At 39.7% G+C, this 24,928-nt stretch overlaps 1 protein-coding gene across 3 annotated transcripts in view; it reads right to left on the bottom strand.

Annotated features, from left to right (window-relative positions):
- Window positions 1-24,702, bottom strand: part of MYOM1 (myomesin 1) — a 68,270-nt gene extending 43,568 nt beyond the window's left edge. The window contains exons 1-6 of one of the 3 annotated variants that reach the window (XM_033154975.1): window positions 24,501-24,702; window positions 22,569-22,978; window positions 15,050-15,175; window positions 11,496-11,709; window positions 10,487-10,644; window positions 7,196-7,288 (exon numbers count right to left, since the gene is read on the bottom strand). In XM_033154975.1, coding sequence (XP_033010866.1) covers window positions 7,196-7,288; window positions 10,487-10,644; window positions 11,496-11,709; window positions 15,050-15,175; window positions 22,569-22,939 — 962 coding nt within the window. In that variant the 5' untranslated portion in view covers window positions 22,940-22,978; window positions 24,501-24,702. The remainder of the gene's footprint in view (window positions 1-7,195; window positions 7,289-10,486; window positions 10,645-11,495; window positions 11,710-15,049; window positions 15,176-22,568; window positions 22,979-24,500) is intronic. The other 2 variants (XM_033154976.1, XM_033154977.1) reach the window with 2 other exon arrangements.
- Window positions 24,703-24,928: the final 226 nt, after the last annotated feature.

Genomic DNA, 24,928 nt, shown 5'->3' with positions numbered 1-24,928 from the left:
TAACCTTTGTGCCTTTTCTAGTTACCTGCTTAATGCTCACCAGCAAACAATATGGATGTTCACATTCACTTTATATCTCTCATTTCCCCCCTTCTAACATTTCAGCCACATTCTTACCCCTAGATGCATGCAAGCAAGCACTCTTCTCACTCGCCCATGCTGGCTTTACAAGTATCAATTCTATCCCTACCACTAGAAGAGAATTTCACTTTATTGACCGAATTCAACTTTTGTGCATCCCAAATATATAAAATTTCTATTTAGTAGAGGGTCAGGCGTCAGCCAAAATGTTTCAGAACTGTGGGAGGGTAGCAGGAATGCAAAAGGAATACAGCAAAGTAGTTAAGAGAGCTGGTAAAAGGGGAGAGTGCTGGAACGTTATTGAAGGGTTTCAACAGAAAGAGAAATGAGAAAAGCAGCTGTTAAAGGGTTTTGTCTTTTAGTTATTTCAGCCTTACCTCGGGTTCTTAATACTTGCTCTCGGGAACAAATTTCTCCACTAAAGCAGTTTCTTGTGGACCTGTTTTTTCTTCATGGAACAATTTGGTCCAGTTTATGGGGCAGAGTTGTCTTTTGCCAATGAAGAAATAGGAGTGTGTGTGCTGCATCGCACCAGAAAAAAACATTTCCATGGAGTCTTATGCCCTATTCACTCAAACACCACTCTTAATCCTGAACTATGTTTTAATTGTATTAGGAACTGAAATCTCATGAGCTTTATTTGGGAGGAGGCCTGCATCTTATCAGATTCTGCAGGGACATTAGATGAGAAAGTGAGAAATTCATGGAAGGTGGGCTGCTACTATTCCTTACAGCAGATGCACTTAATGTGAAGTTTGGAGATGAGAGTGGATCTTTAAATCAGACTAGTGTTTTTCTCCCAAGAGGAGGGCATGGAAAAGAGCAAAGGTAAAAATCACAGCAGCAGCTTGGATCCCAAGTTGTCATCTATGTGTGCTGGGAGAATAATTCCACATGTGAATGGAAGGAGGGTGTTATCAACCAATTCCCATCACCCAGTTGCGGCCCCTGTGTCAAATTGCACACCGTTTTGAAAGGGGCCCTGACACTCATGAGTAGTTTCTTGTTATTTTGAAGGTGTGGGAGCCTGCAGAGCAAAAGAGGGAAGCAAGGCTCCTGCGCACAGGTGTGATGCTGCAGGTGGTACTTTGGAGCCAGGTGAGCGCTTGCTGAGATGCTCAAATAATAATAATAATGAAGGGGCTGTACTGGTGAATTTCTTTCTGTATCCACAAGCTTAGGTTTAAAATAAGCAAAATAAATGGGCACATACTTGATGAACTCTTACAGCAGAGCCATTCTTCACATAACTTTTTCTGGGGTGTAGACTCTTCAGAGTTTAAAAAAGTTTATGTGGATAATTAATTTCAACATTAAGTCATATGCACAGGACCAAGGTGACACAATAAACTTGCCAGGGATAAAATATGTATTGGGAGAAGCTCTACGGCTTCAATGATAAAAGTACTGAAATGACCCTCACCATGTAAATAAAACCATGTCTGGCAGAAGCACAATCTTGGTCTGAAAGGCATATTTAGCCACACTGTTAGTGTCTATTAAAGTCCTTAAAGTACTAAGTTCTACTTAGTCAGGCTAATTATTACTTTCTAATGCCACATTCAGAGTAGGATTAGCATCCACCATCCTAAGAGACAAGATAAGAAAGAAGCAGCAATTCCAAATAATTGCTAATAATTATGCTATAGAAATCGTTGGATATTTTAACCTTCTTCAAAATAAGGGGAATTTGAATGTTAAATGTTGAAACATTTATCCAGCAAAGCTCATAACCTGTAAATGTGGTTCAGGCTGTAAAACAATACCAACAAGGGAGATCATTTCTCCAAGGGAACTCAGGAATTCATGAATCACCATGGGTCAATCAGAATCTGGTACAGATTCATGATGTACCAACATTGTGCTGTACTAACATTTTGATATGCCAGTACAGGTTTACTCTAGGGAAGCAGAAAGAAATAGAGAAGGATTTGCAAGAGAGAGACATTATGTTAGATTCCATGTCCAAATTCCAGATTGCTTACACTAGGGTTAGATGGTTAAAAGATTCTGGACAACTCCTTTAGCTCCAAACTGTAGCTATTTGATATTAAGGTGTCTCCAGCAATTTATGCAAGAAATCATTATTTGGGCATATGATCAGGCACAACACTGACCCTTCAGTTGGGAGGACAGCATTGGCACAAGGATTCCCTTTGCTCATAACTGCCACAGACTTAAAAAAAAATTTTTAAGGGAAAATTGATTATTTGGCAGGCATTGTGGGATAATGTAACCCAGCTGCTTTCACCTCCTCAGTTCTGTGAAGAAAAGGGGGATGACTCAGAAGTCAACTACTTTACCACACAGTTTATTTAAAACAGGAAGAAATAAGTCATTAAAAATCCAAATCACACTTTACGTCAATCAAATGAAATAAAACAGGAGTAGCTTACATTCATTTATTCTTACTAATAAAATCTGGCTCATCAAAAAACTCATTCAGTTGTGTGAGGCAAGTCTAATAGTTAGGGCTGTATCCAACAAAGCTGTCAAGTTCACATAGGTAGTTCCACAACAGAACTCCTCTGTTTCCTCACCATGTGTGCTCCCCAAATCTGTTTTGGATTTCCTCTCAACCCTCCAGAGCAGATTTGGGAGGATTCAGGGGGAAAGGAGAAGAAAGTTCTGTTGCACAAGTGGAAGTCCTTGTTGGATACAAGTCCAAGTTCCCATCATCAAATTAAGTTATAGATTATTTTGTTGTTGTTGTTGTTCAGTCGTTCAGTCGTGTCCGACTCTTCGTGACCCCATGGACCAGAGCACGCCAGGCACGCCTATCCTTCACTGCCTCTCGCAGTTTGGCCAAACTATTTTTACCTGTTTTTAATCTTACAACAGTTGCATTCATCAGATGTGCATGGATGTTAGTGCTACGAGAAAGGGAGAAAAACCTTTCTCTGTCTATGGATAATTTTATGAATACTTATCATGTACCTCTTGCTCGCATTTCCTCTAAACTAAAAACATCCCAAATGCTGCAACATTTCCTCATAAGGGAATCACCCCATGTCCTTCATCACTTTTGTTGCCTTTTTCTGAACCCTTTTCAACTCTACAATGTCCTTTTTGAGATGAGGTGACCAAAACTTTATACAATATTCCAAGAAATAAATGTGCAACCTGCACACAGGTTGCAGTCCTCTCTATGGACTAGCATTCCAATATTTCTTTTTCTCTTCTTCTTAGCCTTCACCAACTTTTATCTTACAAGGATGTCAACAAATTCCCTGATAACTTGAATGGAATGATCAGGTAACTTGTCAGTGTTTGTCCGGCTTGCTAAATGTTATGCCACATATCAGTTTGTTGGCTTGGATATCTCTCCCTCCTAACACAATATGAAACAGCATCTCAAAAATGAAGAATGATGGTGTGCCAGTATTTTTATGCCTAAACCATGCCTTCTTCTGTAAAAACTACATAGCATGTTCAAAACCTGAAGTAGTCTGCATCTAGGTATTAGGATCATAACAGGCAGATGACCAAATAAGGGCAAATCCACACCATACATTTAATATACATTCAAAAACATGATCCTGGAAACTATAGTTTGTTAAGGGTGCTGGGTATTGTAGTTATTTGAGGGTGAAGCTACAGTTCCCAGAAATCTTTGGGGGAAATCATGTTGTAGCATTGAATGTGCTACAAATGAATGGTGTGGATCTACCGGTATCTAATGAGGAGGAGCTAAGCCTACCCAGATGCTTCAAAAGTTGAGGTAATGTTAACCTGTTTTATTATTTTAACTTTTGTACATTTTAAAGTATGGTTGTGATTTTTTCTTAATTTTATTGTTTTATCTTTTCGTAAACCAGTTTGTTGCTTGGTTCAAACGTAACACCAAATCATAATTTTGCACTAGAATAAGCCTGGAAAGAGCCTTAGGCTTGTGCACTTCTTCACCAAGTTGTTTTAAATTACTTCTTGTGTTTATATTCTTTTTTCCACAAACTATAATTCACCATTATGTTGAGCCTGTACCATGAAACAAAATTGCAAACCAGAATTGCAAACCCTGCACTCATCCATACTTCCACTTGCCCTAAAAAGCAAGGGTACAAGCCATTTTCTGTTTGCCCTGCCACTTTTCCCAGGAAAACCCACTCCTTAGAACTGAATCGGAGCAAATGTCAATCCATGGAAGATTGACATTTCTTCCGATTCAGCAGGAAAGATTGGCATTTCCAGGGGGGAAGTAGTGGGACAAACAGCAGTCTGGATGAACTCCTTGGCTTTCAATCACCCCTGCTTTGCAATTCTGAATTGCCAGGCAAGCATAAAACATAATTTGCCAGTTCATATGCAATGACGAGCTATGGTTCTCTATAAACCAGGAACTAATTATTTGGAGTACATAAGGTGTGGAAGGAAAAGGAAGCATGCAAGGCTAAGGCTCTTCCTAGACTCAGTCTTGCAGTGCGAATTTATGGATTAACATGTGAATCAAGTTACTGTTTATTATGTACCTTTTGAATCAATATTACTTTCCCTTGTATTGGTTGTAAACTTAAAGTTTCATGGATCACATAGTCTTTCTTCATCACTGTAAATATTATGAAATACATCAATAACCCACTGTAGCAATTTTTAAATTACTGAGTTGATTGTAAACTTTTCCTATATAAATAAAACTACATTTCCTTTTGGAATAAGAGGAGAGAGGCAAGATAACAATATCTCAAGAAAACAGAGGAAAAGCAGTATTTCACATAATATAATTTTTAAAGGTAGATTACACTACTTATTTTAGCAGTAGTTTTAACACTGTCAGAAAAGGCTATTTCCCATATTTGAAACTGGATTTCATTGGAAGTATGCAAAAGTATGACAACTCATTACTCAGAAGTACTAGTCAGCATATATTTCCAATTGAAAATTGCTATCTGTAGCTATGTTCCGCCTACCACACAAAAACAATCACATCATACTCTAAAGATAAATATTGATTGGAAGATAAATAACAAACCCTATTTAGATAAATTTAGTATTTGCATGTGAAGACCCCCAAGACCCCCCAAAGAAAGACACAGTTGACACCAATATTAGTTTAAGGTTATTGGGATATTTTTGACCACTTTATTGATTACAGAATGTGAGTGCTTTGCTTATGCATTGGTTCGACTAGCTGCACCTACACCTCTGGCAGGGCAGCACTGACAACTGGACACCGGCAGAAGTCAGTGAGGGTAAACAGACTGGGAGAGCATTGGTCTTAACACAGACGCAACCTCACCCCCCAAATGCTCCCAGGTGCTCTGGCGTGGCCCTAACCCCTGGAAGGGGATCGGACAAAAGCATGGCGAGCACCTGGATTCCTTTAACGGAATACCCTATCACACATTGGGAGGGGCAGGTGTGACAACCTCCCCTTCACCACACCTTGAACCAATGCCTAACCACCAAACCTTACAAAGTTGTGACGATTTGCTATGCGGAAGGCGAAACCCATGTGGCACCAGCCAATCAGCCAAATGGGAAAATTCCTACTGGGCCCCTGCCCCAAAAGCAGACGACCCACGACAGCATAGCAAGGTCATAGTATGTCAACCCCCCTGCTGTTCCCCACTGCTATATACATAGCTGTCAACCCTTCCTGCTGTTTCCCAATGCTATAATAAGGGAATTTCCCGCAAAAAAGGGAAAGGTTGACAGCTATGGATAGCAAAACCCTAAATATAGGGAGGGTAGGAGGGTGATCCGATGCATGAGGCGCTAAGAGCAAGCTCAACCCCAATGGCCAGAATTACCCCAGCAACCGAGGGACCCAATCGGGTTGTTGTGGCTATCCAAGTGATCCCACCCACACAAACAAGTGAGGTCAGTCTTAGTGATCTCACCGCAACACGTGCCTTCCATCATGAGGACACGATTTTCCATTCAAATGTTGACAAATCAGCTTGTTTGTTAATCTCAAGGGAGAAAAGGGTGATGCATGTGTATCGTGATTTAACTTTTACTGTATCTATGATCAAATTCACAAACTCAGGTTACAATTCTATGCATAGGCCTACTTACTGGGAGTAATTGAATCTGGTCAGACTGAGTAAATACACACAAGCAGGGCCCAAGGCTGTATGCCATAAACTCAAAACATAACTGTTCCAGCTATTAACTTCTAAGAAGAAAGCTTTACTAACTTGTCATTTTACAACACCATCCCTTTTCAGGATTTTTTTTTTTTTAAATCATGTCATAATTGATAGTCACACCATGTCTTTCCATCGACTCAGATCAAGAAGATTTTGTTATTGTCCCAGTAGGTCAAGATAGCATTGACTCCAGATCTTCCTCCCACATTTTCTGGGATTACATCCCATAAATATATACACGTTTTGTTCTTGTAGCAACAGCATCCCAGAATATGTAGCTTGAACGGGACCGGCAGGTTTCCTTGTGACCCCTGCAGTCATGGGAAATCAGAATTTGTGAAGGCCTCAACACCAACAGGATCTGTTGCTCATTAATCATGCTCTGTGAAGGAATTTCTCTTTTGTAACTTCCCCAATTAAAGGCTAAGAAATCACAGGATCCTGCTTTAAATCAATATAGAATCGTAAAAGAAGGATGACCTTAGTGTGAGAAAGACTCTGATTTTGAAAGCTCAGAAACTCTTTTAATCAAAATCTAAAAGACCCCATGAAGGGATGATTAGATTACTTAAAACAGGATAAATTGCAGCCACAACAGCAATCCAAGCTCACGGAAGTAATAACACTGCAGTCCCCCTTCCATAGCCAGATCCTAGAGGGCAAATTGTCCAGCAATTAGTGGTTCTATTTGAACTACAAGAAATTACATGCTCAAATACAATAGGGGTAACAACACTAGATCAGAGAATTAATTTTGATTATACAGTAGTAGAAAAAAATGGATCAATCAAGTAGTGTAAAGGCCATCAAATCTAGTCCAGATTTGTTAATAAGAGCCTCAATCCATCTGAAAAACCCCCCAGAATAGTTTCTGTTTCAGCATATACATATTTTTGATATTGATAGCTTTATAACAGCACCTTCATAAGCAACACACACATTACATATACCAGTATGCTGGCAATTATTACCCAGTTCTGAATCAGCAGGAACAATAATAAGCTGTACTGCTATTTCCTTACTTGTTTATTTCCAGAGAGTGCATCCCATACCGACTTTCGATTGCATATTTGCCAGGATTAATGTGGACATTGATGGGAACATGGTTTTTGTACCTAAGAAAAAACAGCATACATATATATGCATATTAAAATGGTGCATAGACTATGAATAAAACACTGTATAAATTTGCAAAATAGCATATATCCCAATATAGAACCCAGTTAGATTCTCAGAGTATCAGTTGGCAGAGTGGGAGGCACTAAATTTAACGACCTGCTTTGCATTCTGGCACCTGATTGGCAGTATTTGTAGGATCTAACTGAGAATTCATGTGCACATAGGAATTGGGCAGGGGAACTGTACACACAGCATCCATTATACTGTACACATGATTTGGCTTTTAGCCAGAGCAGGAAAAACAATGAGTGCAACAAAACTTTACTTGATTATATTATCTTGATGTTAGTCATGGGTACATCCATTTTAATATCTCCTAAATCTGATTTCAGTGTGTTACAACGCAGCCATTTCTGGGTTACTCAACACATAAAACTGAATAAACTGAGGATGTGGCCACTGTCACACATGATCTGTTTCTGTTAAAGTTTGACTGCTACTCTTTGTGGACCTGCCTTTGAAATCTATTTGGCCACCATGGATGGTCCAGAATATGACAGCAAGGGTTTTAACCTGAACTTTCCACATAAAAACATTGTGCTGATTTTCTGTCAATTTTGCTGGTTTCCAGTAGATTTCTGGACCCAAAGTTTTGCTACTAAGCTTTGAAGCTCTAAATAGTATCTGTCCAGCATAACTTAAAACAACATTCTCCCATACAATTTTGCCCATTCACTCACATAGAAAGGTTCTTCTCTGTGTTTCTCCAACATTTTAGGTCTAGTAGGTGATTACACAATACAGAGCCAAGGTTGATTTCTTATTCAAAGTACATGTATCTATTGTCCTTAGACAGCAAGCTTTCTTTGTTTATAGCACTTCTAAGGAAGCACATAGGTGATGTTCCTGGATTCCCCATACCCATTTAGCTTTAATGGTTTGTTGTTATTTGTTCTGTGCTGTAATTATGTTGGTTTTAGCTCAGCTTATTTTTATATGGATGTAGGCTGCCTGGTACATAATTTGATGGAAAGGTGGACTATAAATACATATATAAAGAAATATGATGGTTAAATATGAAATATCAGTTTTCATATATATATATCTCCAAGCTATTTCATTTGATTTGTGGCATAAGTGAATGAACCATCTGCATATTTCATCACCTAAGCTATTTTTAATACTGTCATTTGCCCAACTTGATTCAAAAACAAAAACCAGGAGACCCAGTCCATTTCAACAAACAATAAAGCGACACCTTGTTGAACGGCCAGCAGTGTTATATTTAGATCTTCCAAAACAAAGTTACAACTAAATCTGTCTCTTCTATCAATCTTCACATTAAAGGCTGCCTGTCAGCACCTTCTGTGATAGACAATTTAGACTAGTGCACACAGGTGCACATGTTAAATATAAATGGTGCTGAACTTTAAGACAAAGTCGGGAATGATACCTTCACAAATTATTTGTTGTTTGGCATTTATACTGCACTTAGACTTAGTACATGTGTATAGAACATATTAAAACAGAGGAAACTTGTGCCTCCTGAATGCAGGGAGTTGGACTAGATGACCCTCAGGGTCCCTTTCAGCTCTACAATCCTATGATTCTAGGGGAGAGCAAGGAGGAATTTCACTGCAGCAAAACAGGAACAACCTTTCCCACTTTTTCAGCTGCTCTGTATGAGATGCTGCAGTTACTCCATGGCCTTGTTAAGGCATCCTGCAGAGATGTGATGAAAACCAAGCAGTGTGCTTGGCTCAGACAATAAATATATTTATGTCCAGATATAAATAAAAAGCTGAACATTTAAGATGGACCATTTAATCTCTGATGAGTAAAATTCCAGGAGAGGTAAATCATTTTCAAATCTGGGGTTGCAACATTCCTACTCTTACTGTGTACTAATAGTTTGCACTAACTGCCGTGAGTCTCAAATATCCTGGAGTTTCCATATCTTTTTTTCATTGAAACCCATAAAGCAGCATGATTAAATGAAACGCATCCCAATGCAATATAAGGAATTCCTCAGAAGAGGCCGCTACAGCCTGTTTACCCACAGCTCTTGTAATTTCTCTATGCTTGTATGAATGCAGTTCACTTCAGGTACATGCATGACATTTGTTTAATCAATGATGAACAAGAGCTGTCAGATCAGGTTTACTGCATTTGGTATCCCAAGGCAAAACACCTGTTCAGCCACTGGACCCTCCCTCATTATATCCATTGGGAGCTAAATGCACACAGTGCGATTCCATGCACATTTACTCCAAAGCAAGTCTCATTGCATTCAGTGGGGCTTACTTGCAAGCAAATTTGGATGGAACTGCTGCCTAAACACCTAATGTAATCCCAATAAAGTACATTATTACATGGAACTCTAAGTATATTGACATATACTTATATTTATCATTATATGTCTATCAAGAACTCTGGAATGATGGAAACGTTAAAACTGTACTGTGAAACTACGCTCTCTGGAATCAATAGAAGTGGATTTAATCTATTCACCTGTATGCACACTTGGGTTTCTCATACATATGGCAGAGCCCCATTCATTTCAGTGGGGATACCAATCTGTACAATTAATGTGCATTGTATGTACCGGGTAGATTAGCTTTCCAATTTCCACAGAGATGAGTGGGGAAGGCATTCTGATTCTTTAGTTTGTATATTGTAAGTCAGGCTTGGATTTGTTTTCAGTATTGAAAGATGGAATACAGATTGAATGACTAATTGAATTGTTTATGCACAAGAGCATGGACTTCGTATGTGCACTGCAGCTCCCGATACTTGGAAGATTACAGCGTGTACAAGGGCTGCTGTGTGTGCAGTTCCCCTGCCCAATCCACACACACTTCAGTCTCACATCAAAGGTACTATTATCATCTCTGCTCAGGGTGTGTCAGCAATCATAACTAAGTACAGATTATCCAATTACTGACGCATGAGCTAAAATTCAAATTCAAAAATGAAATATACAAATTCACCAGTGTGATTGGCTTTATGCATGCACAAAGCAGTGTGGCAATGTCCAAAATGACAGCTTACAGACTGGAGAACATTTCAAGCCTTCTGGTCAGTTTCATCTCTCTCAATGCAAAAAAACCGCTAGAGTTTTATTTTCATTTTAGCAATTTTAAATGCACATATATAATCAACAACATGCAGTGCTGATAAAGAAAGAAGCTTACCATGTAACACGAGGCTCCGGCCAGCCAGTTACAGTGCAGTGTAATTTGACATTCTGCTTTTCCCAGATAGTGTGGGATCGAGGTTTGATAACAAATTCAGGAGCATGTAACAGTTGGTCTTCATTTAACTTTCTGTGGAATTCTATCTTATCACTTAACTGCAAGGCAAAGATTCATCATAAACTGGACACACTATAGTTTTATAACACGGAAACATTATTTTTGTTTCCAACAACCTTTCCCAGTCTGGTATGCTGCAGACAACTCTACAACAAGTAGAGAGGAAATAACTATGCTTGTTGCATGCTGCTATAATTTTACAAAAGAACCAACTTTTAAAATAAAAACATGGGGGTTGTTTGAGATTTTCTGATAATTAGCTGAGTGCACTCACTCAGAAGTAAAGTTTATGAAAGTTGTCAAGAAATTGAACTTTGTCACCTGCCCTGGGCTACTTGTATGAACTGTAGCATATTAGATGGAGTACACATTTTTTACTTATTTTCTCATTGGGGATTATAGATTTAACTAAGAAACCTAGCAATTTCCCTGAGGCTCAAATATCAAGGCAGTCCAATGTGGATGTAAGGAATGGCATATCTCTTGTTAGGGGGTCTTGAAACTGGACTATCTGAGTAAAGCATATGATGGACAGAGTGAAGCTATATGAACAGCTGCATAGCTGGGAGGTGGGCAGATCAAGATGGATCTCAGAGTGGTAGGAGAAGATTTTGGTACGCCTGGGAAAGAAAGTTACCAGTAGCAAAGAAGGGCTGGCTTTGGACAACAAAGGAGCTTGTGTAAGGTTCTACAGTATTTTTAGGGAATGTGCTTAGAGATAAGGTCCTATTGATTTTGGTAACCAAATCAAGAAGTGAATTCAGCAATTTGAATATTACCCTCTGAAATCAAAGGTCACAGATGTGCTTAACTATGGCTGTAGTTATGTTTCCTACAGTTCTTTTACAAAAAAAACACAAAAAACAACATTATTCAATAGCTGTAGTACCGTTTTCTTTAGAACCATTTCTTCAGCTGTCTCTTGTATTGCTATTTTTCTTGACTTCTTCTGATGTGTTTCTTCTTGCACAGAAGATGAAGTTTCCTTTCTGGTTGCAGTAATTCCTTCCCCAGCCGCCATAAGGTTCCTTCTCGCAATATATGCAGCACTTTCCTTTATTCTTTCTTCTTCTGTGTCTGTAATCCCGCTGATATGGGTTTGTCTGCAATATATATACATATTTACATTGAATAGAAGACAAAATGTTTTATTTCGTTCAGCCCGTTCCATTTTAAAGGCAATGGACCTTCTCTACAAGGTCTACTTAGAGGATTTCTATTATGATAACCACCAGGGGCCCCTTTACCTTTACCTTAACCACCATCTGAAGTGGAGAAAGGTAAAAATGAGGAGCCAAGTGAGTGAATCAAAATGCTCAATATATATGTTTTCACCTCATTATGGCTCTGAAAATCTGACACAGTATTTTTTTGTTTATTTTAGACACAGCTTTTCCAATTACAACTAAAAGTACTGCAATTACATTTAAAACATGTAATAAAGCAACTGAGTTAAAAACAACAAAACATATCTCACACTTAATTATATTATAGCTTGCCTGTCATTGGTGCTTAACTTCTAGAAAAAAGGGATGCCAAGACTCAGTGGTTAGAAGTGATTTCCAAACTGTGTGTCATGACACATTAGTGTGTTGGCTGCAGTGTGTAGGTGTGTTGTGATAATGCTCATCAAGCTCATCCTGGGCCAGGAAAGGGGTTAGTTTAATCTCTGATTTGTTAGTAAAACTGAATTACTGTGTTGTGAAACCTCTGTCCAACAACCCTTGACTTTTGGCCATGCTGGTTGATACTCATGGAAGCTGTAGTCCAACAACATCTAGAGGGCACTACATTGGCTCCCTCTGTACTACAGTTAATTCCTAGCCTTGGAAATGTGTGTCAGGGTTGAATTCTAGTAGCTCTGGCACAAATTAATTCCTGTTTCTGGAACATTAATCTATAAGTGATTTCAGTGTTCTCTAATCCCTTCCATTCAAACCTATCTTTAAATAGAATTTTACATTAAGGACCACAGCATTGTCTCCCCGCCCCCCAACAAAAATCAACATTGGTTTGTTTCAAACTATTGTTAAAGAAATGGGTGGGTGTATTTCACGATGTGTGAGGAAAATATGAATCCCACGTGTGTGGGGGGTAAATAAAGAATTGGCTGAGTGCTTGGATTCAAAATGTGAGCCTAACTCACCCTCCAGCAGGTCAAGTAGCAGGTCAAGGAGAGGGATGGAACATCAGATAAGAAGGGATATGACCTAGCTCAGTCTAGGAACCCAGCTCTATTATCGTAACTCCTTCATGCAGTAACTAGTACTGGTGCATACTTATGCTTGACTGCAATCTCCATCAAATGAAACTCTTTAGCATGGCACATGTATAACTTGATCACCACTAAAAACATCAAATCCATCCAACTCATGAAATGGGGTAAATTTCTGCTTTTGGACAAAGCATGCTTTTAAAGAACTATTAAAGTACAGTGTAGACTCATGTAAAGGCTTTTTTATTATTAGATTAATTTTGTGCAGATATATCATCTTATACAACAGGGATAGGAACATAAGAGATTGTTGGATCAGACCAGTAAATCAAAGATAAATCAAGTTGTGTAACTAAGTTATGAAATGAGCTACAAATTAACTTTTTAAAATATATTGCATATATTGCAGGCCCCAAGCCCAACTCTGTTGGCTTCCAACCAGAACACTGGGCAGCTAATGTGTTATATCTCTAGATAGCTTTCTGATGTAATCATTTTTTTTTTTAAAAAAAAAACATGCCTCTCTCTGGCAAATCATCTGTCAATGGTAAGGTGCAAGCTGTCCCTGTAAGAGAATGTAGATATGATTTATAATTTGCACATGGAAAATGAGTCTGGACTCTTATCCTTCAGAGAACAAATAGACAGCAATGGTGTGAAACAGCATGTCCCATTCTGACACAAAAGCTTGGTTGGTATGTCAAATTTGTGCATCCATGGATCAAGTGAGCTTTTCAACACTTTAAGAAATATTAATGAGAGCAGAGTAGTGGTGATAATGGTGAAGGAATTCCTATCCCATCACTCAACCCCCATATACAAATCCCAAGCATGCCTACAGGACTAGTAGAGTCCGAAGACAACTGGCTACTCCACATGTGTATTTAAGGGTATGCCTGCGCCAGCTTAATTCACAATATGTTTCTTCTGCTAAAGCACCAAAAACGCTCTCTCTCTCTCTCTCTCACTGCAAAGTGCATTGTACTCTTCATTCTTAAATGTATCTGCCTGTGGACTTTATAATAAGAGAGAAAAGGAGTTCACTCTTAAAGCAATTTTTCAGCTGTGCTAATGCCATTGCAATGTAGTTGAAATCCTATGCTCCCCTAGCAGCAACGTTAAAGGCACCTATGATGCCCCCACATTAGTCATGCACAGAAGGCACAATCAAAAGTGATGTGAGGAGGAACATCAAGATGATATACTACACCCTGGAAAAACGTTAAACATGCACAAACTATGTTAGTGTCATAGACATGATTTGTCCAACCACTCTTACAAGATATACATTGGGTCCCATTCATGTGTCTACTGGCTATATTTCCAGCAGGTCTTCTTATCAATGTCCTTTCAGGTGGGAGAACATTGTGCTCCTTCTGGGGGTAGTTTGTCTACCTTTCGTCCCCACCCTGTACTCAGCTCTCATTTGTGTAGCCTAGAAGCTTTCATAATGCGACAGCAGCCACACCCCAGGAATGGCTTTGACTGGCTGGCTAAACCAGGTGAGGGTAGCTGATGGGTCTGAAACCCTTGGCGACTTAGGGACTTCCCCTGCATGCAAAGACAAACTCCGGCAGATTGAGCAGACAATACAAATAGTAATTTCAATAGTCAAGAAGGTAGTTTCTGCTGTAGAAGGAAGTGAAGGGCCGATGGGGCTCGTCAACCTGGGAAGATAGCCCACCTAGGGGATTTTTTTTTGAGAGAAGAAATGGCTAGGGAATACACCCTACAAAAATCCAAAGCTGAGTTCCTAAGACCCCTTTGGACCACATCAGTGAGGCCGAGAGGCCGAGAGAGGGGTATCGTCATATGGGCAGCCCAGGACCTCCATAGACACTCACCAGGCTTGTGCCCCAAGGAGGTCACTTCAGTGCTGCAAACGTAGCAGTTTGACTTCAACCGCGTAGGCATATTTCATTGTCTCTCGAGACAGATGGATAGCAGTTGTCAACAACTGTATCATATCACAAGGGAAAGCAATGAAAATGTTCTAGTTTTGATTTGGCTTCTATGTAGAAATGTTCAGAGTCACACTCATTTTCACCACAACACAAACCTACCACATCACATACATCAGGGATAACCAATATGACCCTTATATAAATCTACATATATCAACTACTTTTCTTCCAGATGCGAGCAGCAAATCCATTACAAAGATTACACAGAAAAACCATGCTCTTTATCCCTGTTCCTGTCCACAAATCAATGAAAAAGAGACATACCTTCCTCTGAATATAGGTACTACATATTCAATAGCTGTGTTTTCCTTCTCTTCTTCTGACAATATACTCTGCTTAGCCCGCTTTGCTTTGGGACTTAACTTGAAAGAATAATCTTCCAACATTTTTCTGAAAGAAAGTTAATATTATCAGATTTATAAAGACACTGAATATACAATTAGATTTACAAGCATATGCCTTAGAAAACCATATCTAAACATAAAAGATACATTAAATATATCAGGACATCTGCTTATCTACAAGTATACAAGGTGAACTTTGGGGAAGCAGGCAAAAAACTACATAGAAAAATAGATGGAAAAACACAAAGATATAATGGTCAAATCAGTATTGCCCAGATTATATACAATAATGAGTTTTTTGTTTTTATTTTGTATATCTGAGCACCGTCTTTAATACCATCAACAGGGGGAAACTCAAATGTACAATACCACTTGTTATTAGCAAAAGCTAAGGAGCTTCCACTGTTACTATTTTGCAAAAGGGATTCAAGCGCTTACTGGAACTCTTGATTTCTGCAATTAAAGTGCATTAAAGCACTCTGTCACATTACTGTAACAATTCTGCTTTTTAAAAAGCATGGGAAATGCATGGAAAAGTGTGCAAAAGACAAATTATTTGCAGGAAGATGGGGAAACACACCACAAGTAAATCCAGATTATTGCAGAATGAATGCTTATTGTCATATAACTGTCCCATAAAAGTATAATAAATGGTTTATAAAGGTTGGACACAGTCTAACCACTAAGTAATCTTTGTGCAAGCAAATCACGATATGAACTGGGCTTAATGTGCAACTACTTACTTACTTACTTACAATTTGCTTCTCATCTATCCTCACTGTGCTTCTCATAACAAAAGCAGGATTTTTTTTAATAGAAAACTTAAAGAATACCAAGGGTCAAAGCTCAAATTTCTGTACTTTGAAAACTATTGTTTCATATCACTTAAAAAAAAAATAACTTGCTCATACTATTATGCAATCACTAGAATGATCAATTCGAACATCTTCTTCACCTTATTACTTAGATTTTCCAGAGGGAAACAGAAAAGAGAATGGAAACATGCAGCCTAAGTTTATGCATGTCTAGCTACAAATAAGTACCACTTGTTCAGTTGGATTTAGTCCTAGGTACTTCTGCATATGCTTATTACATACCTAGACTGAAATCCAATGCACACATTTGGGAGTAAGCACTACTGAAAATGGGGCTTAGTTCTGAGTAGATACGCAAAGGATTGCACTGTTTATATCATAAATATTCTGAGTAGCATTTCTTCAGAAAAAGAAGTACAGAAATGTGAGCACTGATTAAATATAAAGCCATGCTGTAACTATTTTTGCTGGATTGTGGATATTAGTGAAAGGGGAAACCCAATGCAATGGAGCTATTTGTGCCAGCTCCTGAATCTGGGGAGTCTACCAGACCCTCCAATTGTCTCTATTTTCCAGGGACGTCCCTGATTTAGAGAATCCATCCCGGTTTCTGATTTGATCCTGCAATGTCCCAGTTTCCCTTAGGATGTCCCTATTTTCATTGGAGAAATTTTGGAGGGTATGGAGTTATCTGACCCCCCCAAGCCGTCTGAAGACCATCCTGTATAGGGAATTTTTAAAAAATGTTTTTATATATGTTTTAAGCAGCCCAGGGTGACTGGGGCAACCTGGTAAGATGTGTGGGGTATAAACAGTAAAATTATCATTATGGAATGGGACCTCCCTATATTCATTGTAGAAATGTTGGAGGGTATGGACAGTGAAATGCAGATCACACACACACACACACACACACACACACACACACACACATTTTGGCTAAAAGTTACTGAAAGGTCATGAGGCTGTTGTCCCTGAAACCAGAGAGCAAAGAAAGTGTGATAGATCCTACTCTGGGGAGATTCAGTTCCACATACCAGGTAAGAAGCTCTGGTTGCAACATCCTTCACTGAAGGGCAATATTTTAGAATCTACTCTGCAGAATCTAGAAGCTTCGCTGTCTATGGACCTCTAGTGAGCCTGGAACCAAGGGACTATGAGAAAACTGATTTTAGAAACTTTTATATTAGTCTGCTGATACCTCAGGTGGCAATCCTATAAACATTTACCTGGGACTGTACACCACTGAGCCAGTGGCAGAGCATGTGCCCGCACTGCCTAGGGTGGGCATGCTCCTGAGGGGGGGGAAGGGTGCACTCCCGAGGGGGGCGGAAGGTGCCCTCCCAGGCACGGGAAAGCCGCTCGGGTGAACGTAGCGGCATGCGCGCCCTGCAGCCGGGGCCGGAGCGAGCTGCCGATGGTGGCTGCCCATAACTACCAAGCCTCCCCCAGCTGTCAAAATGAAGGGGGAAGGGGGGGGAATGCCACCGGCAAGGCAGTGCAGCTCCTCCCCTTCCCCCAAAGGCTTGGGGGTAGGCTTAGGAGTTGTGGGCAGGCGGCATGCCAAATGTCACCCCCCCCCCAGCGAAGACATCCATGACGGTCCCCCCCCACCGCACCCCCCCTTCCTCCGCCCCTGCACTGGGACTTCTGAGTAAATTTGTATCAGTTTAAGCTACTCTCAATCCCACCATATATCTTTTAGCTGAATGGCAGGATATAAATGATCTTAAATAAATAAATGGTTTTAGGAAGCATTTCAGGGCAGAAGGAGGAAGGTCAAAGGCCTATAACTTGTTTGTAAGGGCAATTGTGTTGTTTCTATATAGCATCAAAAATAACAGCTTACTCTTAACATCTGTATGTAAGATTGTCTTACAACAGGATATGTATTCATTGGGAAAGAAACTTGATTTTCAACTCTGATCCTAGTCATTGCTGAGTATGCACATAATGCTTGAGTCCAGCACATAAGTTGCTGAGTGGCAGCAAACACTGTATTTCTAAATGAAAAGTACCCAACACTCATGGCTATTGTGGCCAAACAACAGCTATGATCATTCTGTTCTTATATTTATTTGAAGATTGCTAGAATCATTCACAAAGGATTTTGAGTCATATACGCAATGCATGAAGCACCCCTATATTGCTTCATAAATTTAATTACCATAGGTAGGAACATCTGAGACTGACATTCAGAGCCATTGGTTTAGAATGTCACCTGACAATGTGAACTGCTTTCATGTCTCATCAGGACTTAGAAGACAAATTGTACTATGGTCCCCTAGATGTTATTGACTTGGATGCTCTTATGTCACTATAGAGTATGACGACCTATGGTTAAATTTAGCTGAAAGCTAAGGCATGCTAACGGGGGCACAGATGGCACTGTGGTTTAAACCACAGAGCCTAGGGCTTGCCAATCAGAAGGTCAGTGGTTCGAATCACTGCAATGGGGTTAGCTCCTGTTGATCGGTCCCTGCTCCTGCCAACCCCAGAGTCATCCGCGACTTTACCATTCTGTAGTATGGGTTGCCAAGCCTTTTTGAACCAGTGGGCACATTTTGAATTTTGAGGGAGCACTGGAGGCCCCAGTCACAAAACAACTACTATGGGGGATGGGTGGCCTAACACAAAATGCATGCCATAGGGAATATGGCATAACAGAATTAAAGAGATAGCCTATCCTGAAAACCTTGTGAAGTCTGAAATGTCCTGCTCTTCCAGATTGTGATGATCAAACAATATTGATTTCGCACATGCACACTGTGGTTTTGGCTCTTGTGGTGATTTACCCATCAAAGTCTATAGCCACACACCAAAGCATTTTGTGTCTTGGCCAAAGGGAATTCCAGCAGCCCAGAAGTATAAATAAAGATATTCCCTTTTACATGCCATGAACTATGTCATTAGTCATCAGTTTAGGTATGGAGAAGAATATTTGGTCATTTGATCCTTACAGCTTAGAGCCAGCTGCTGAAATATAGGGTCTTAGTAATCACAGCATTCTTTTCTGAGTGTTCACAGACTGATAGTTTAATTATTGGTTCTAGGGCCTTTCCTGGTATTGCTGTCAAGCTTTCTTATGTTTTGCTCAGTGCCTACAAGCCATCAAGTGGTTTAGGACATAATTTGAACTGTGTGTTTATTTTTGTTTATAGTAAAAATATATATATCTTTTTTTCTTTATATATTAGTTCAAAGCAGCCATTGCATTTCAATGTTTGATTAATGCTTATTCAGCAAGCTTCTCTAATGTGCTAAATATCTTGCACATATCTTTATGTGCCCTAAACCTGTTCATGGCTTATGGCCAACATTTGGAAGGCTCTTAACTTGACCCTGCAGTCAAGGACACCTTAATGTCAGATAATCCTACCCAATCCAGTGTGTGGAATAAAGCTAGGCTACTTCATTCATTTGTCATGTGGCAGACAAAGCAAAGTTGTGGAAGAAGGGACAGGAGAAAAACCTGATTCATTCAATAAAATTATCAGTCTTTTGAAGGTTCTTATTCATCTTTTCTGCTAGATCAGAGCTGTCTAAGTATGTTTGTCACTTAGGAGATAGAATATGAAATAGCTGAGTCTCCAACCTTAGACTAGTAGGGCAATCTCTAGGGGGATCCTGTTACTCTGCTTTATCTGGCAACACAGCACATACTTCACCTTTCTGAAAGGAATTTTTGCATTTATTATTATTTAGAAGGAAAGCCTGTTTCACAGAGTAACAAACTACGTTAGATCTGAAGAAGCAGGAGTCAAACTCTGCTTGCACAATGAAACTTTCTTGGCCTTTCCACCCTACTGTATCCCTAAAAACATATTCTTCAAGGTCAAGAGACCCTCTTGAGTGGTGTGGAATGGGCCATGGGGGACTACAGAGGGATGGGGAAAATGGATAGAATTCAGGACTTTGCATAAACAGAAGAGCCTTTTTACCATAGAGGCATGTCTAGCAAGAGACCAGGATCTATCACAAGAGTTATCTCTAAAGTTGTTTTGATGTCATATTGTGATGCTATATTGCACATTAATGTGAAGCATCCTGTAAACCTTTCTTCCAATGTGAAATAATATGCTGGGTGCTTTATAACTGTGTTACGACTTGTCAAAGGTATTACGTCTTCCAGGCTTTTTCATTGCTTACCATAAGCAGCCTGTCTGCAGCAAAAAAAATCCTGAAACTGTGCATCAATTTCTAATATGAACACACCCAGGGTGCCCCCCCCTTCTTTATGTAGACAAGACCTAAGCAGTTTTTCAAAAGTTGCTAATTGGCTTTAGCATTCTAATTCTAAAATCTCTCAATGCCTTAAAGGTAAAGGTAAAGGGACCCCTAACCATTAGGTCCAGTCGCAGATGACTCTGGGGTTGCAGCGCTCATCTCGCTTTACTGGCCAAGGGAGCCGGTGTACAGCTTCCGGGTCATGTGGCCAGCATGACTAAGCTGCTTCTGGCGAACCAGAGCAGTGCACAGAAATGCCATTTACCTTCCTGCTGGAGTGGTACCTATTTATCTACTTGCACTTTGACGTGCTTTCGAACTGCTAGGTTAGCAGGAGCAGGGACCGAGCAACCGGAGCTCACCCCGTTGTGGGGATTCGAACCGCCGACCTTTTGATCGGCAAGCCCTAGGCTCTGTGGTTTAACCCACAGCGTCACCCGCGTCCCACTATAGAATGGTAGGAAAGAGCAAAAATACTGTAAAATATAAGAATCTTGACTTGAAGAAGACATTTTTGCAATGAATAATCTTGTAAATATAATCACTTAAGAGCAATTATTTTTGCAGGAATCGAGTTCAACCTTGAATGTTCACTACTTAAAACTCTTTGCCAAAGCTGAAACAACACAGCCAGTTAAATAATGAATGGAATCATACTTTCATCAACACCAGCAATTCAGTTATAAAGGTCACATACTGAGCACTTCAGTCCAAGTAAGCACATACCAGCCTAAAACCCAATCACAAACAATTAGATAATTACTTCTAGCAAGATTATTTTAAAAAACCTGCTGAGAAAGTGGACATTGTAATGGGATTTCACAACGGTATTGGATTTCCAGTTTAGTGCCAACTTCTTCCAGTGATCAGAATATGTACTCAGGCAGCGATGATGGCATCATGATTAGTCCTTGCCCATCGTCAGATACTTAAATTACTATCTTTGGCCATTCTGCTATCAATTAAGGCTGATGTATATTTATTTTACATGCATGTTTATTTAAGACAACTAGCAAATGTCTAGATTCATCACATCTGCTTCCATTTTCCTACTATATTATAGAGGAAAACCATGCTCTTAACCCTCTTATGGCCAGACAGATGTATGTAACATTCTTCCAGTGTTTTCTTTTTCTTATGAAAAGTTAATGGGAGACTGTGTATTTGAGGGCTCATCCACACTGAAGTTTAATGTAGATTTGAAGTTGCTTCTGTGTCTATATTTTTGTGGCATCCACACAATACTGTACTCTCATCCAAGTGGCAGCCTGCATTCCCATCCCCCCCAAAATTAAATTTGGATTGTCCTGATCTGCAGATAATCTGCTAAGGGAAGAAAACACCATATATAATTGCTTGTTACCCAACTGTGGATGCATTGTGTGGACAGGCTATTTTACATGTGTGCTCACATGCTGGGTTCTGCCTATCATCACACACCCTACTTCCATTTTGTTTCCATCAGCCCAAAGGAAATAATTCAGCTTGGCAATCTGGTATATTGAAAAACTTGTGGTTTTTTTTAAAAAAAAATGCTTTAAAAGTGCATGTGTGCAGATAAACAAATACATGTGTGCATTCCAACAATGGACCTCAGGTTTCCAGAAAGGGAAGTGCTAACTGAGGGGAGGAGACAACACCACACAGCATGAATACATACCACCAAGCACCACCTACTAATGTGGATGGAGAAACAATGAGATAGATTTCAGAGGCATAAAACTGAAAATGTTCGTGTGTGGATGAAGGTGTATAAATGCACACATGGAAACAGCAAATCACATATAAATTTGTAAACCACTTTGAAGTTTTCTTTTTTGTGTGTTTTTTACAATCAACTAGTGTATAAATTTTGTGAAATAAAACAAACAAACAAACAAACAAAAGTAACGCCCTCATGTGCAGACAGCCTGAGCTGAGGAACTGTGAGAGGAGGTGCTAATGAAACCATTTCCCTCCAGCCATTATTCCAATCAAAACCAAAGCCCCATTTCACCCATGGGGGTGGAAATACATACATTTTCATCCTGCATTTTAAAAATTTGGGGGGAAGGGTGATGGCTGAAGGGGAAAGGATTAAGCAGTTCTTTCCAAGTTTCCAAGCCTTCTTCAAAATCCTTGCAGCAAACTGCTGCATGTCTTTGCCTGTGTAATATCTAGGCTGGCCCTAAGAAGACCCATAGAAGAGACAAATACCATACCTTTGTGGGAAGACTGTAAAGTGTAAAAAATTACGTCTAAGAATAGCAAATTATTCCAGCAAAGAAATACATATGATGATACATCACAGAACCTGCTTCTGCTCCAACTGAAGCCAATAGGGTGTTTGTCACTGAACTGAATGAAAAAGTTTACACATTGCCTTGCAACTGAGGAAAATTTTGTGTTTTACCCTACCCTCGACTGTAGGTTTCATATCCAAGGCGGTAGGCTTCAGCTTTCTTATTGACCAACTCAGATCCATGATGGTAGGCTTCAGCTTTCTTACTGATCAATTCAGATCCTAGGCTGAGGGCTGAAGATCTTTTACTGTGAGCTGCTGATTCATGGGCATAGGATTCTGCCAATTCATGGCTAGATGCTGCAGACTGCTGGTCATGGTGGTAGGCTAATGCAGCTTCCTTACTATAGGCGGTAGATCCATGAGTGTAGATGGCAGATTTGCGCTTCTCCTCCCTTTGGTACTGACTTAGAGTGGACTCCAGCTCCTTGTGGCGATATGCACGATCAAAATGTTGATGATGCCTCTGGTAGAATGGTAAAGACATCCTGGATTTCTCTTAGCTCAGCCCACACTTTCGAATGTTCTGTAAAAACAACAACAACAAACCACAAGTTAAATAGTATTATGACTATGCCATTATGGTGGGGGGGTTTTTAATGTCATAAGTTGCCTTGAGCATGGTTTTAACTATGGAAAGGCAGCATACAAATAAAATCATGTATGTATGTAAAGGTAAAGGTAAAGGACCCCTGGACAGTTAGGTCCAGTCAAAGGTGACTATGGAGTGCAGTGCTCATCTTGCTTCAGGCCGAGGGAGCCAGCATTTGTCCACAGACAGCTTTCCAGGTCATGTGACCAGCATGACTAAACCGCTTCTGGCGCAACAAAACACCATGACAGAAGCCAGAGCAAATGGACCCAAGATGCAAAACTGCAGAGTAGAGTCAATACTCCAAATACATCCATTTGCAAACCAGTTATTCTGAACCTTAGCATTCACAATTAAATGTGAGAATCCAAATTATAATTCTAGTATGTATAACATAACTCATACAGTGCTTTTTATTTCATGTTCTGCACTGTATGTGTGTCTGTTTCCTTGACTATTTATATATGCATTGTTTGTATAACTGCAGTCTGTCTTATTTTAGTATAATTAACAGGCTGTATCAAGGGCCCATGGTTCAGCCCAAGGTTTCCAACACTGAAGATCTACCAACATAATTATGACTTTGTTCAAGACCCTCTTGTTGACGCCCACCATCAGTACACACACACAGCCTTAAGCCTCTTCTGCTGCATTTTCCCAAGCACCTGCTGTTAGTGGCTCAGTGATTAAATGACAAGGCTTCTTCAATCTTCAGTTTGAAAATTATTATTCATTTTGTGAATGGCCATTAGTTTTATCTTAGGCTTTGGAAAAGCTAGATTCTCTGTGTGTGGTAATCCTTAGTGCACACATTTACAGAGGCATGTGCAGTAAAAAATACCTAATTTGTCAATAATTTAACTATGATTAACTTTAATATGTTAATGCAGGGCTAAATAAATGTACATTAACAAGAGCAGTATCATGATGGCAGACTTCTCACTGGCCTATGCATGTTCATTAAAGCATGTGTAGAAAGTGCCCACACATACTTGTGCCACACAGCTGTTTGCACAAGAATCCCCTTCGAACATTATTGTGAATACATTGTACATAGGTTGGTGCATTGTGTTGGTATTCCGCTCTAACAAGGGCTGTAATATTTTAAAAATACTATGGGAATCTTGAAACACAGAGAGAATCTAATCACTTGAACTGTTTTCATCTGAAGACATTCTGAAGTAACTATCACACACAAGCAGAAAGTATTTTAGAAGGGAACTGTTACACAACTAAATTTTCTAGTGGCACCATTAACTCATGTTTCATTTGAAAAGTACTTTAGCAGTATGTTACAATAGGTGAGCTGCTAAATATTTTGCATCACTCTTAAGATTTCTCCAATCTGCAGTTGAATCCATAATAGAAGAAAATAGAGGGACAATACTGGTCCACATTTATAACATACAGAACACATTTGTTTGACAAATAATGTCTCTGGACATTGCATACTTACCAGTAGTCAAATTAAGAATGATAGAATTTCAGTCTTGTACAAGGATGAATGAGAAGAAGAGAGAAATCCACCAAAAGTTCAATCCAGCAGAGTGGCTATCAGGACCAGGGTTGAGGGACCCTGAGGTCCAGAACAAAAATAATGACTGTAGTCAGTGGAATGTGAAAGCAACACTCCCAACCTTTTATGGCTGGAAAGGCTGTTAAATATAGCAGCAGCAAAGAGGGGGAGAGAGACAGAGTGCTATCCCTCCGCAAATATATGACAGCAGCTTCAAGCTACAAGTCTTCCCTCTCTCAAGCCTAACGAAATTGAGTCCTGAAGCCTTCTGCCAGCTCCTAAATGATGTCAACATGGCCGTGCAACTGACATTCATTGGTTTAAGTAACGAAGGAAAATCTGTTGCTCCATAAACCTAATTTAAAAAT

The sequence above is a fragment of the Lacerta agilis genome, chromosome 7 (genome assembly GCF_009819535.1).
Source record: "Lacerta agilis isolate rLacAgi1 chromosome 7, rLacAgi1.pri, whole genome shotgun sequence".
Lineage (NCBI taxonomy): Eukaryota > Metazoa > Chordata > Lepidosauria > Squamata > Lacertidae > Lacerta > Lacerta agilis.
This window is presented reverse-complemented; position numbering and strand designations above follow the sequence as displayed.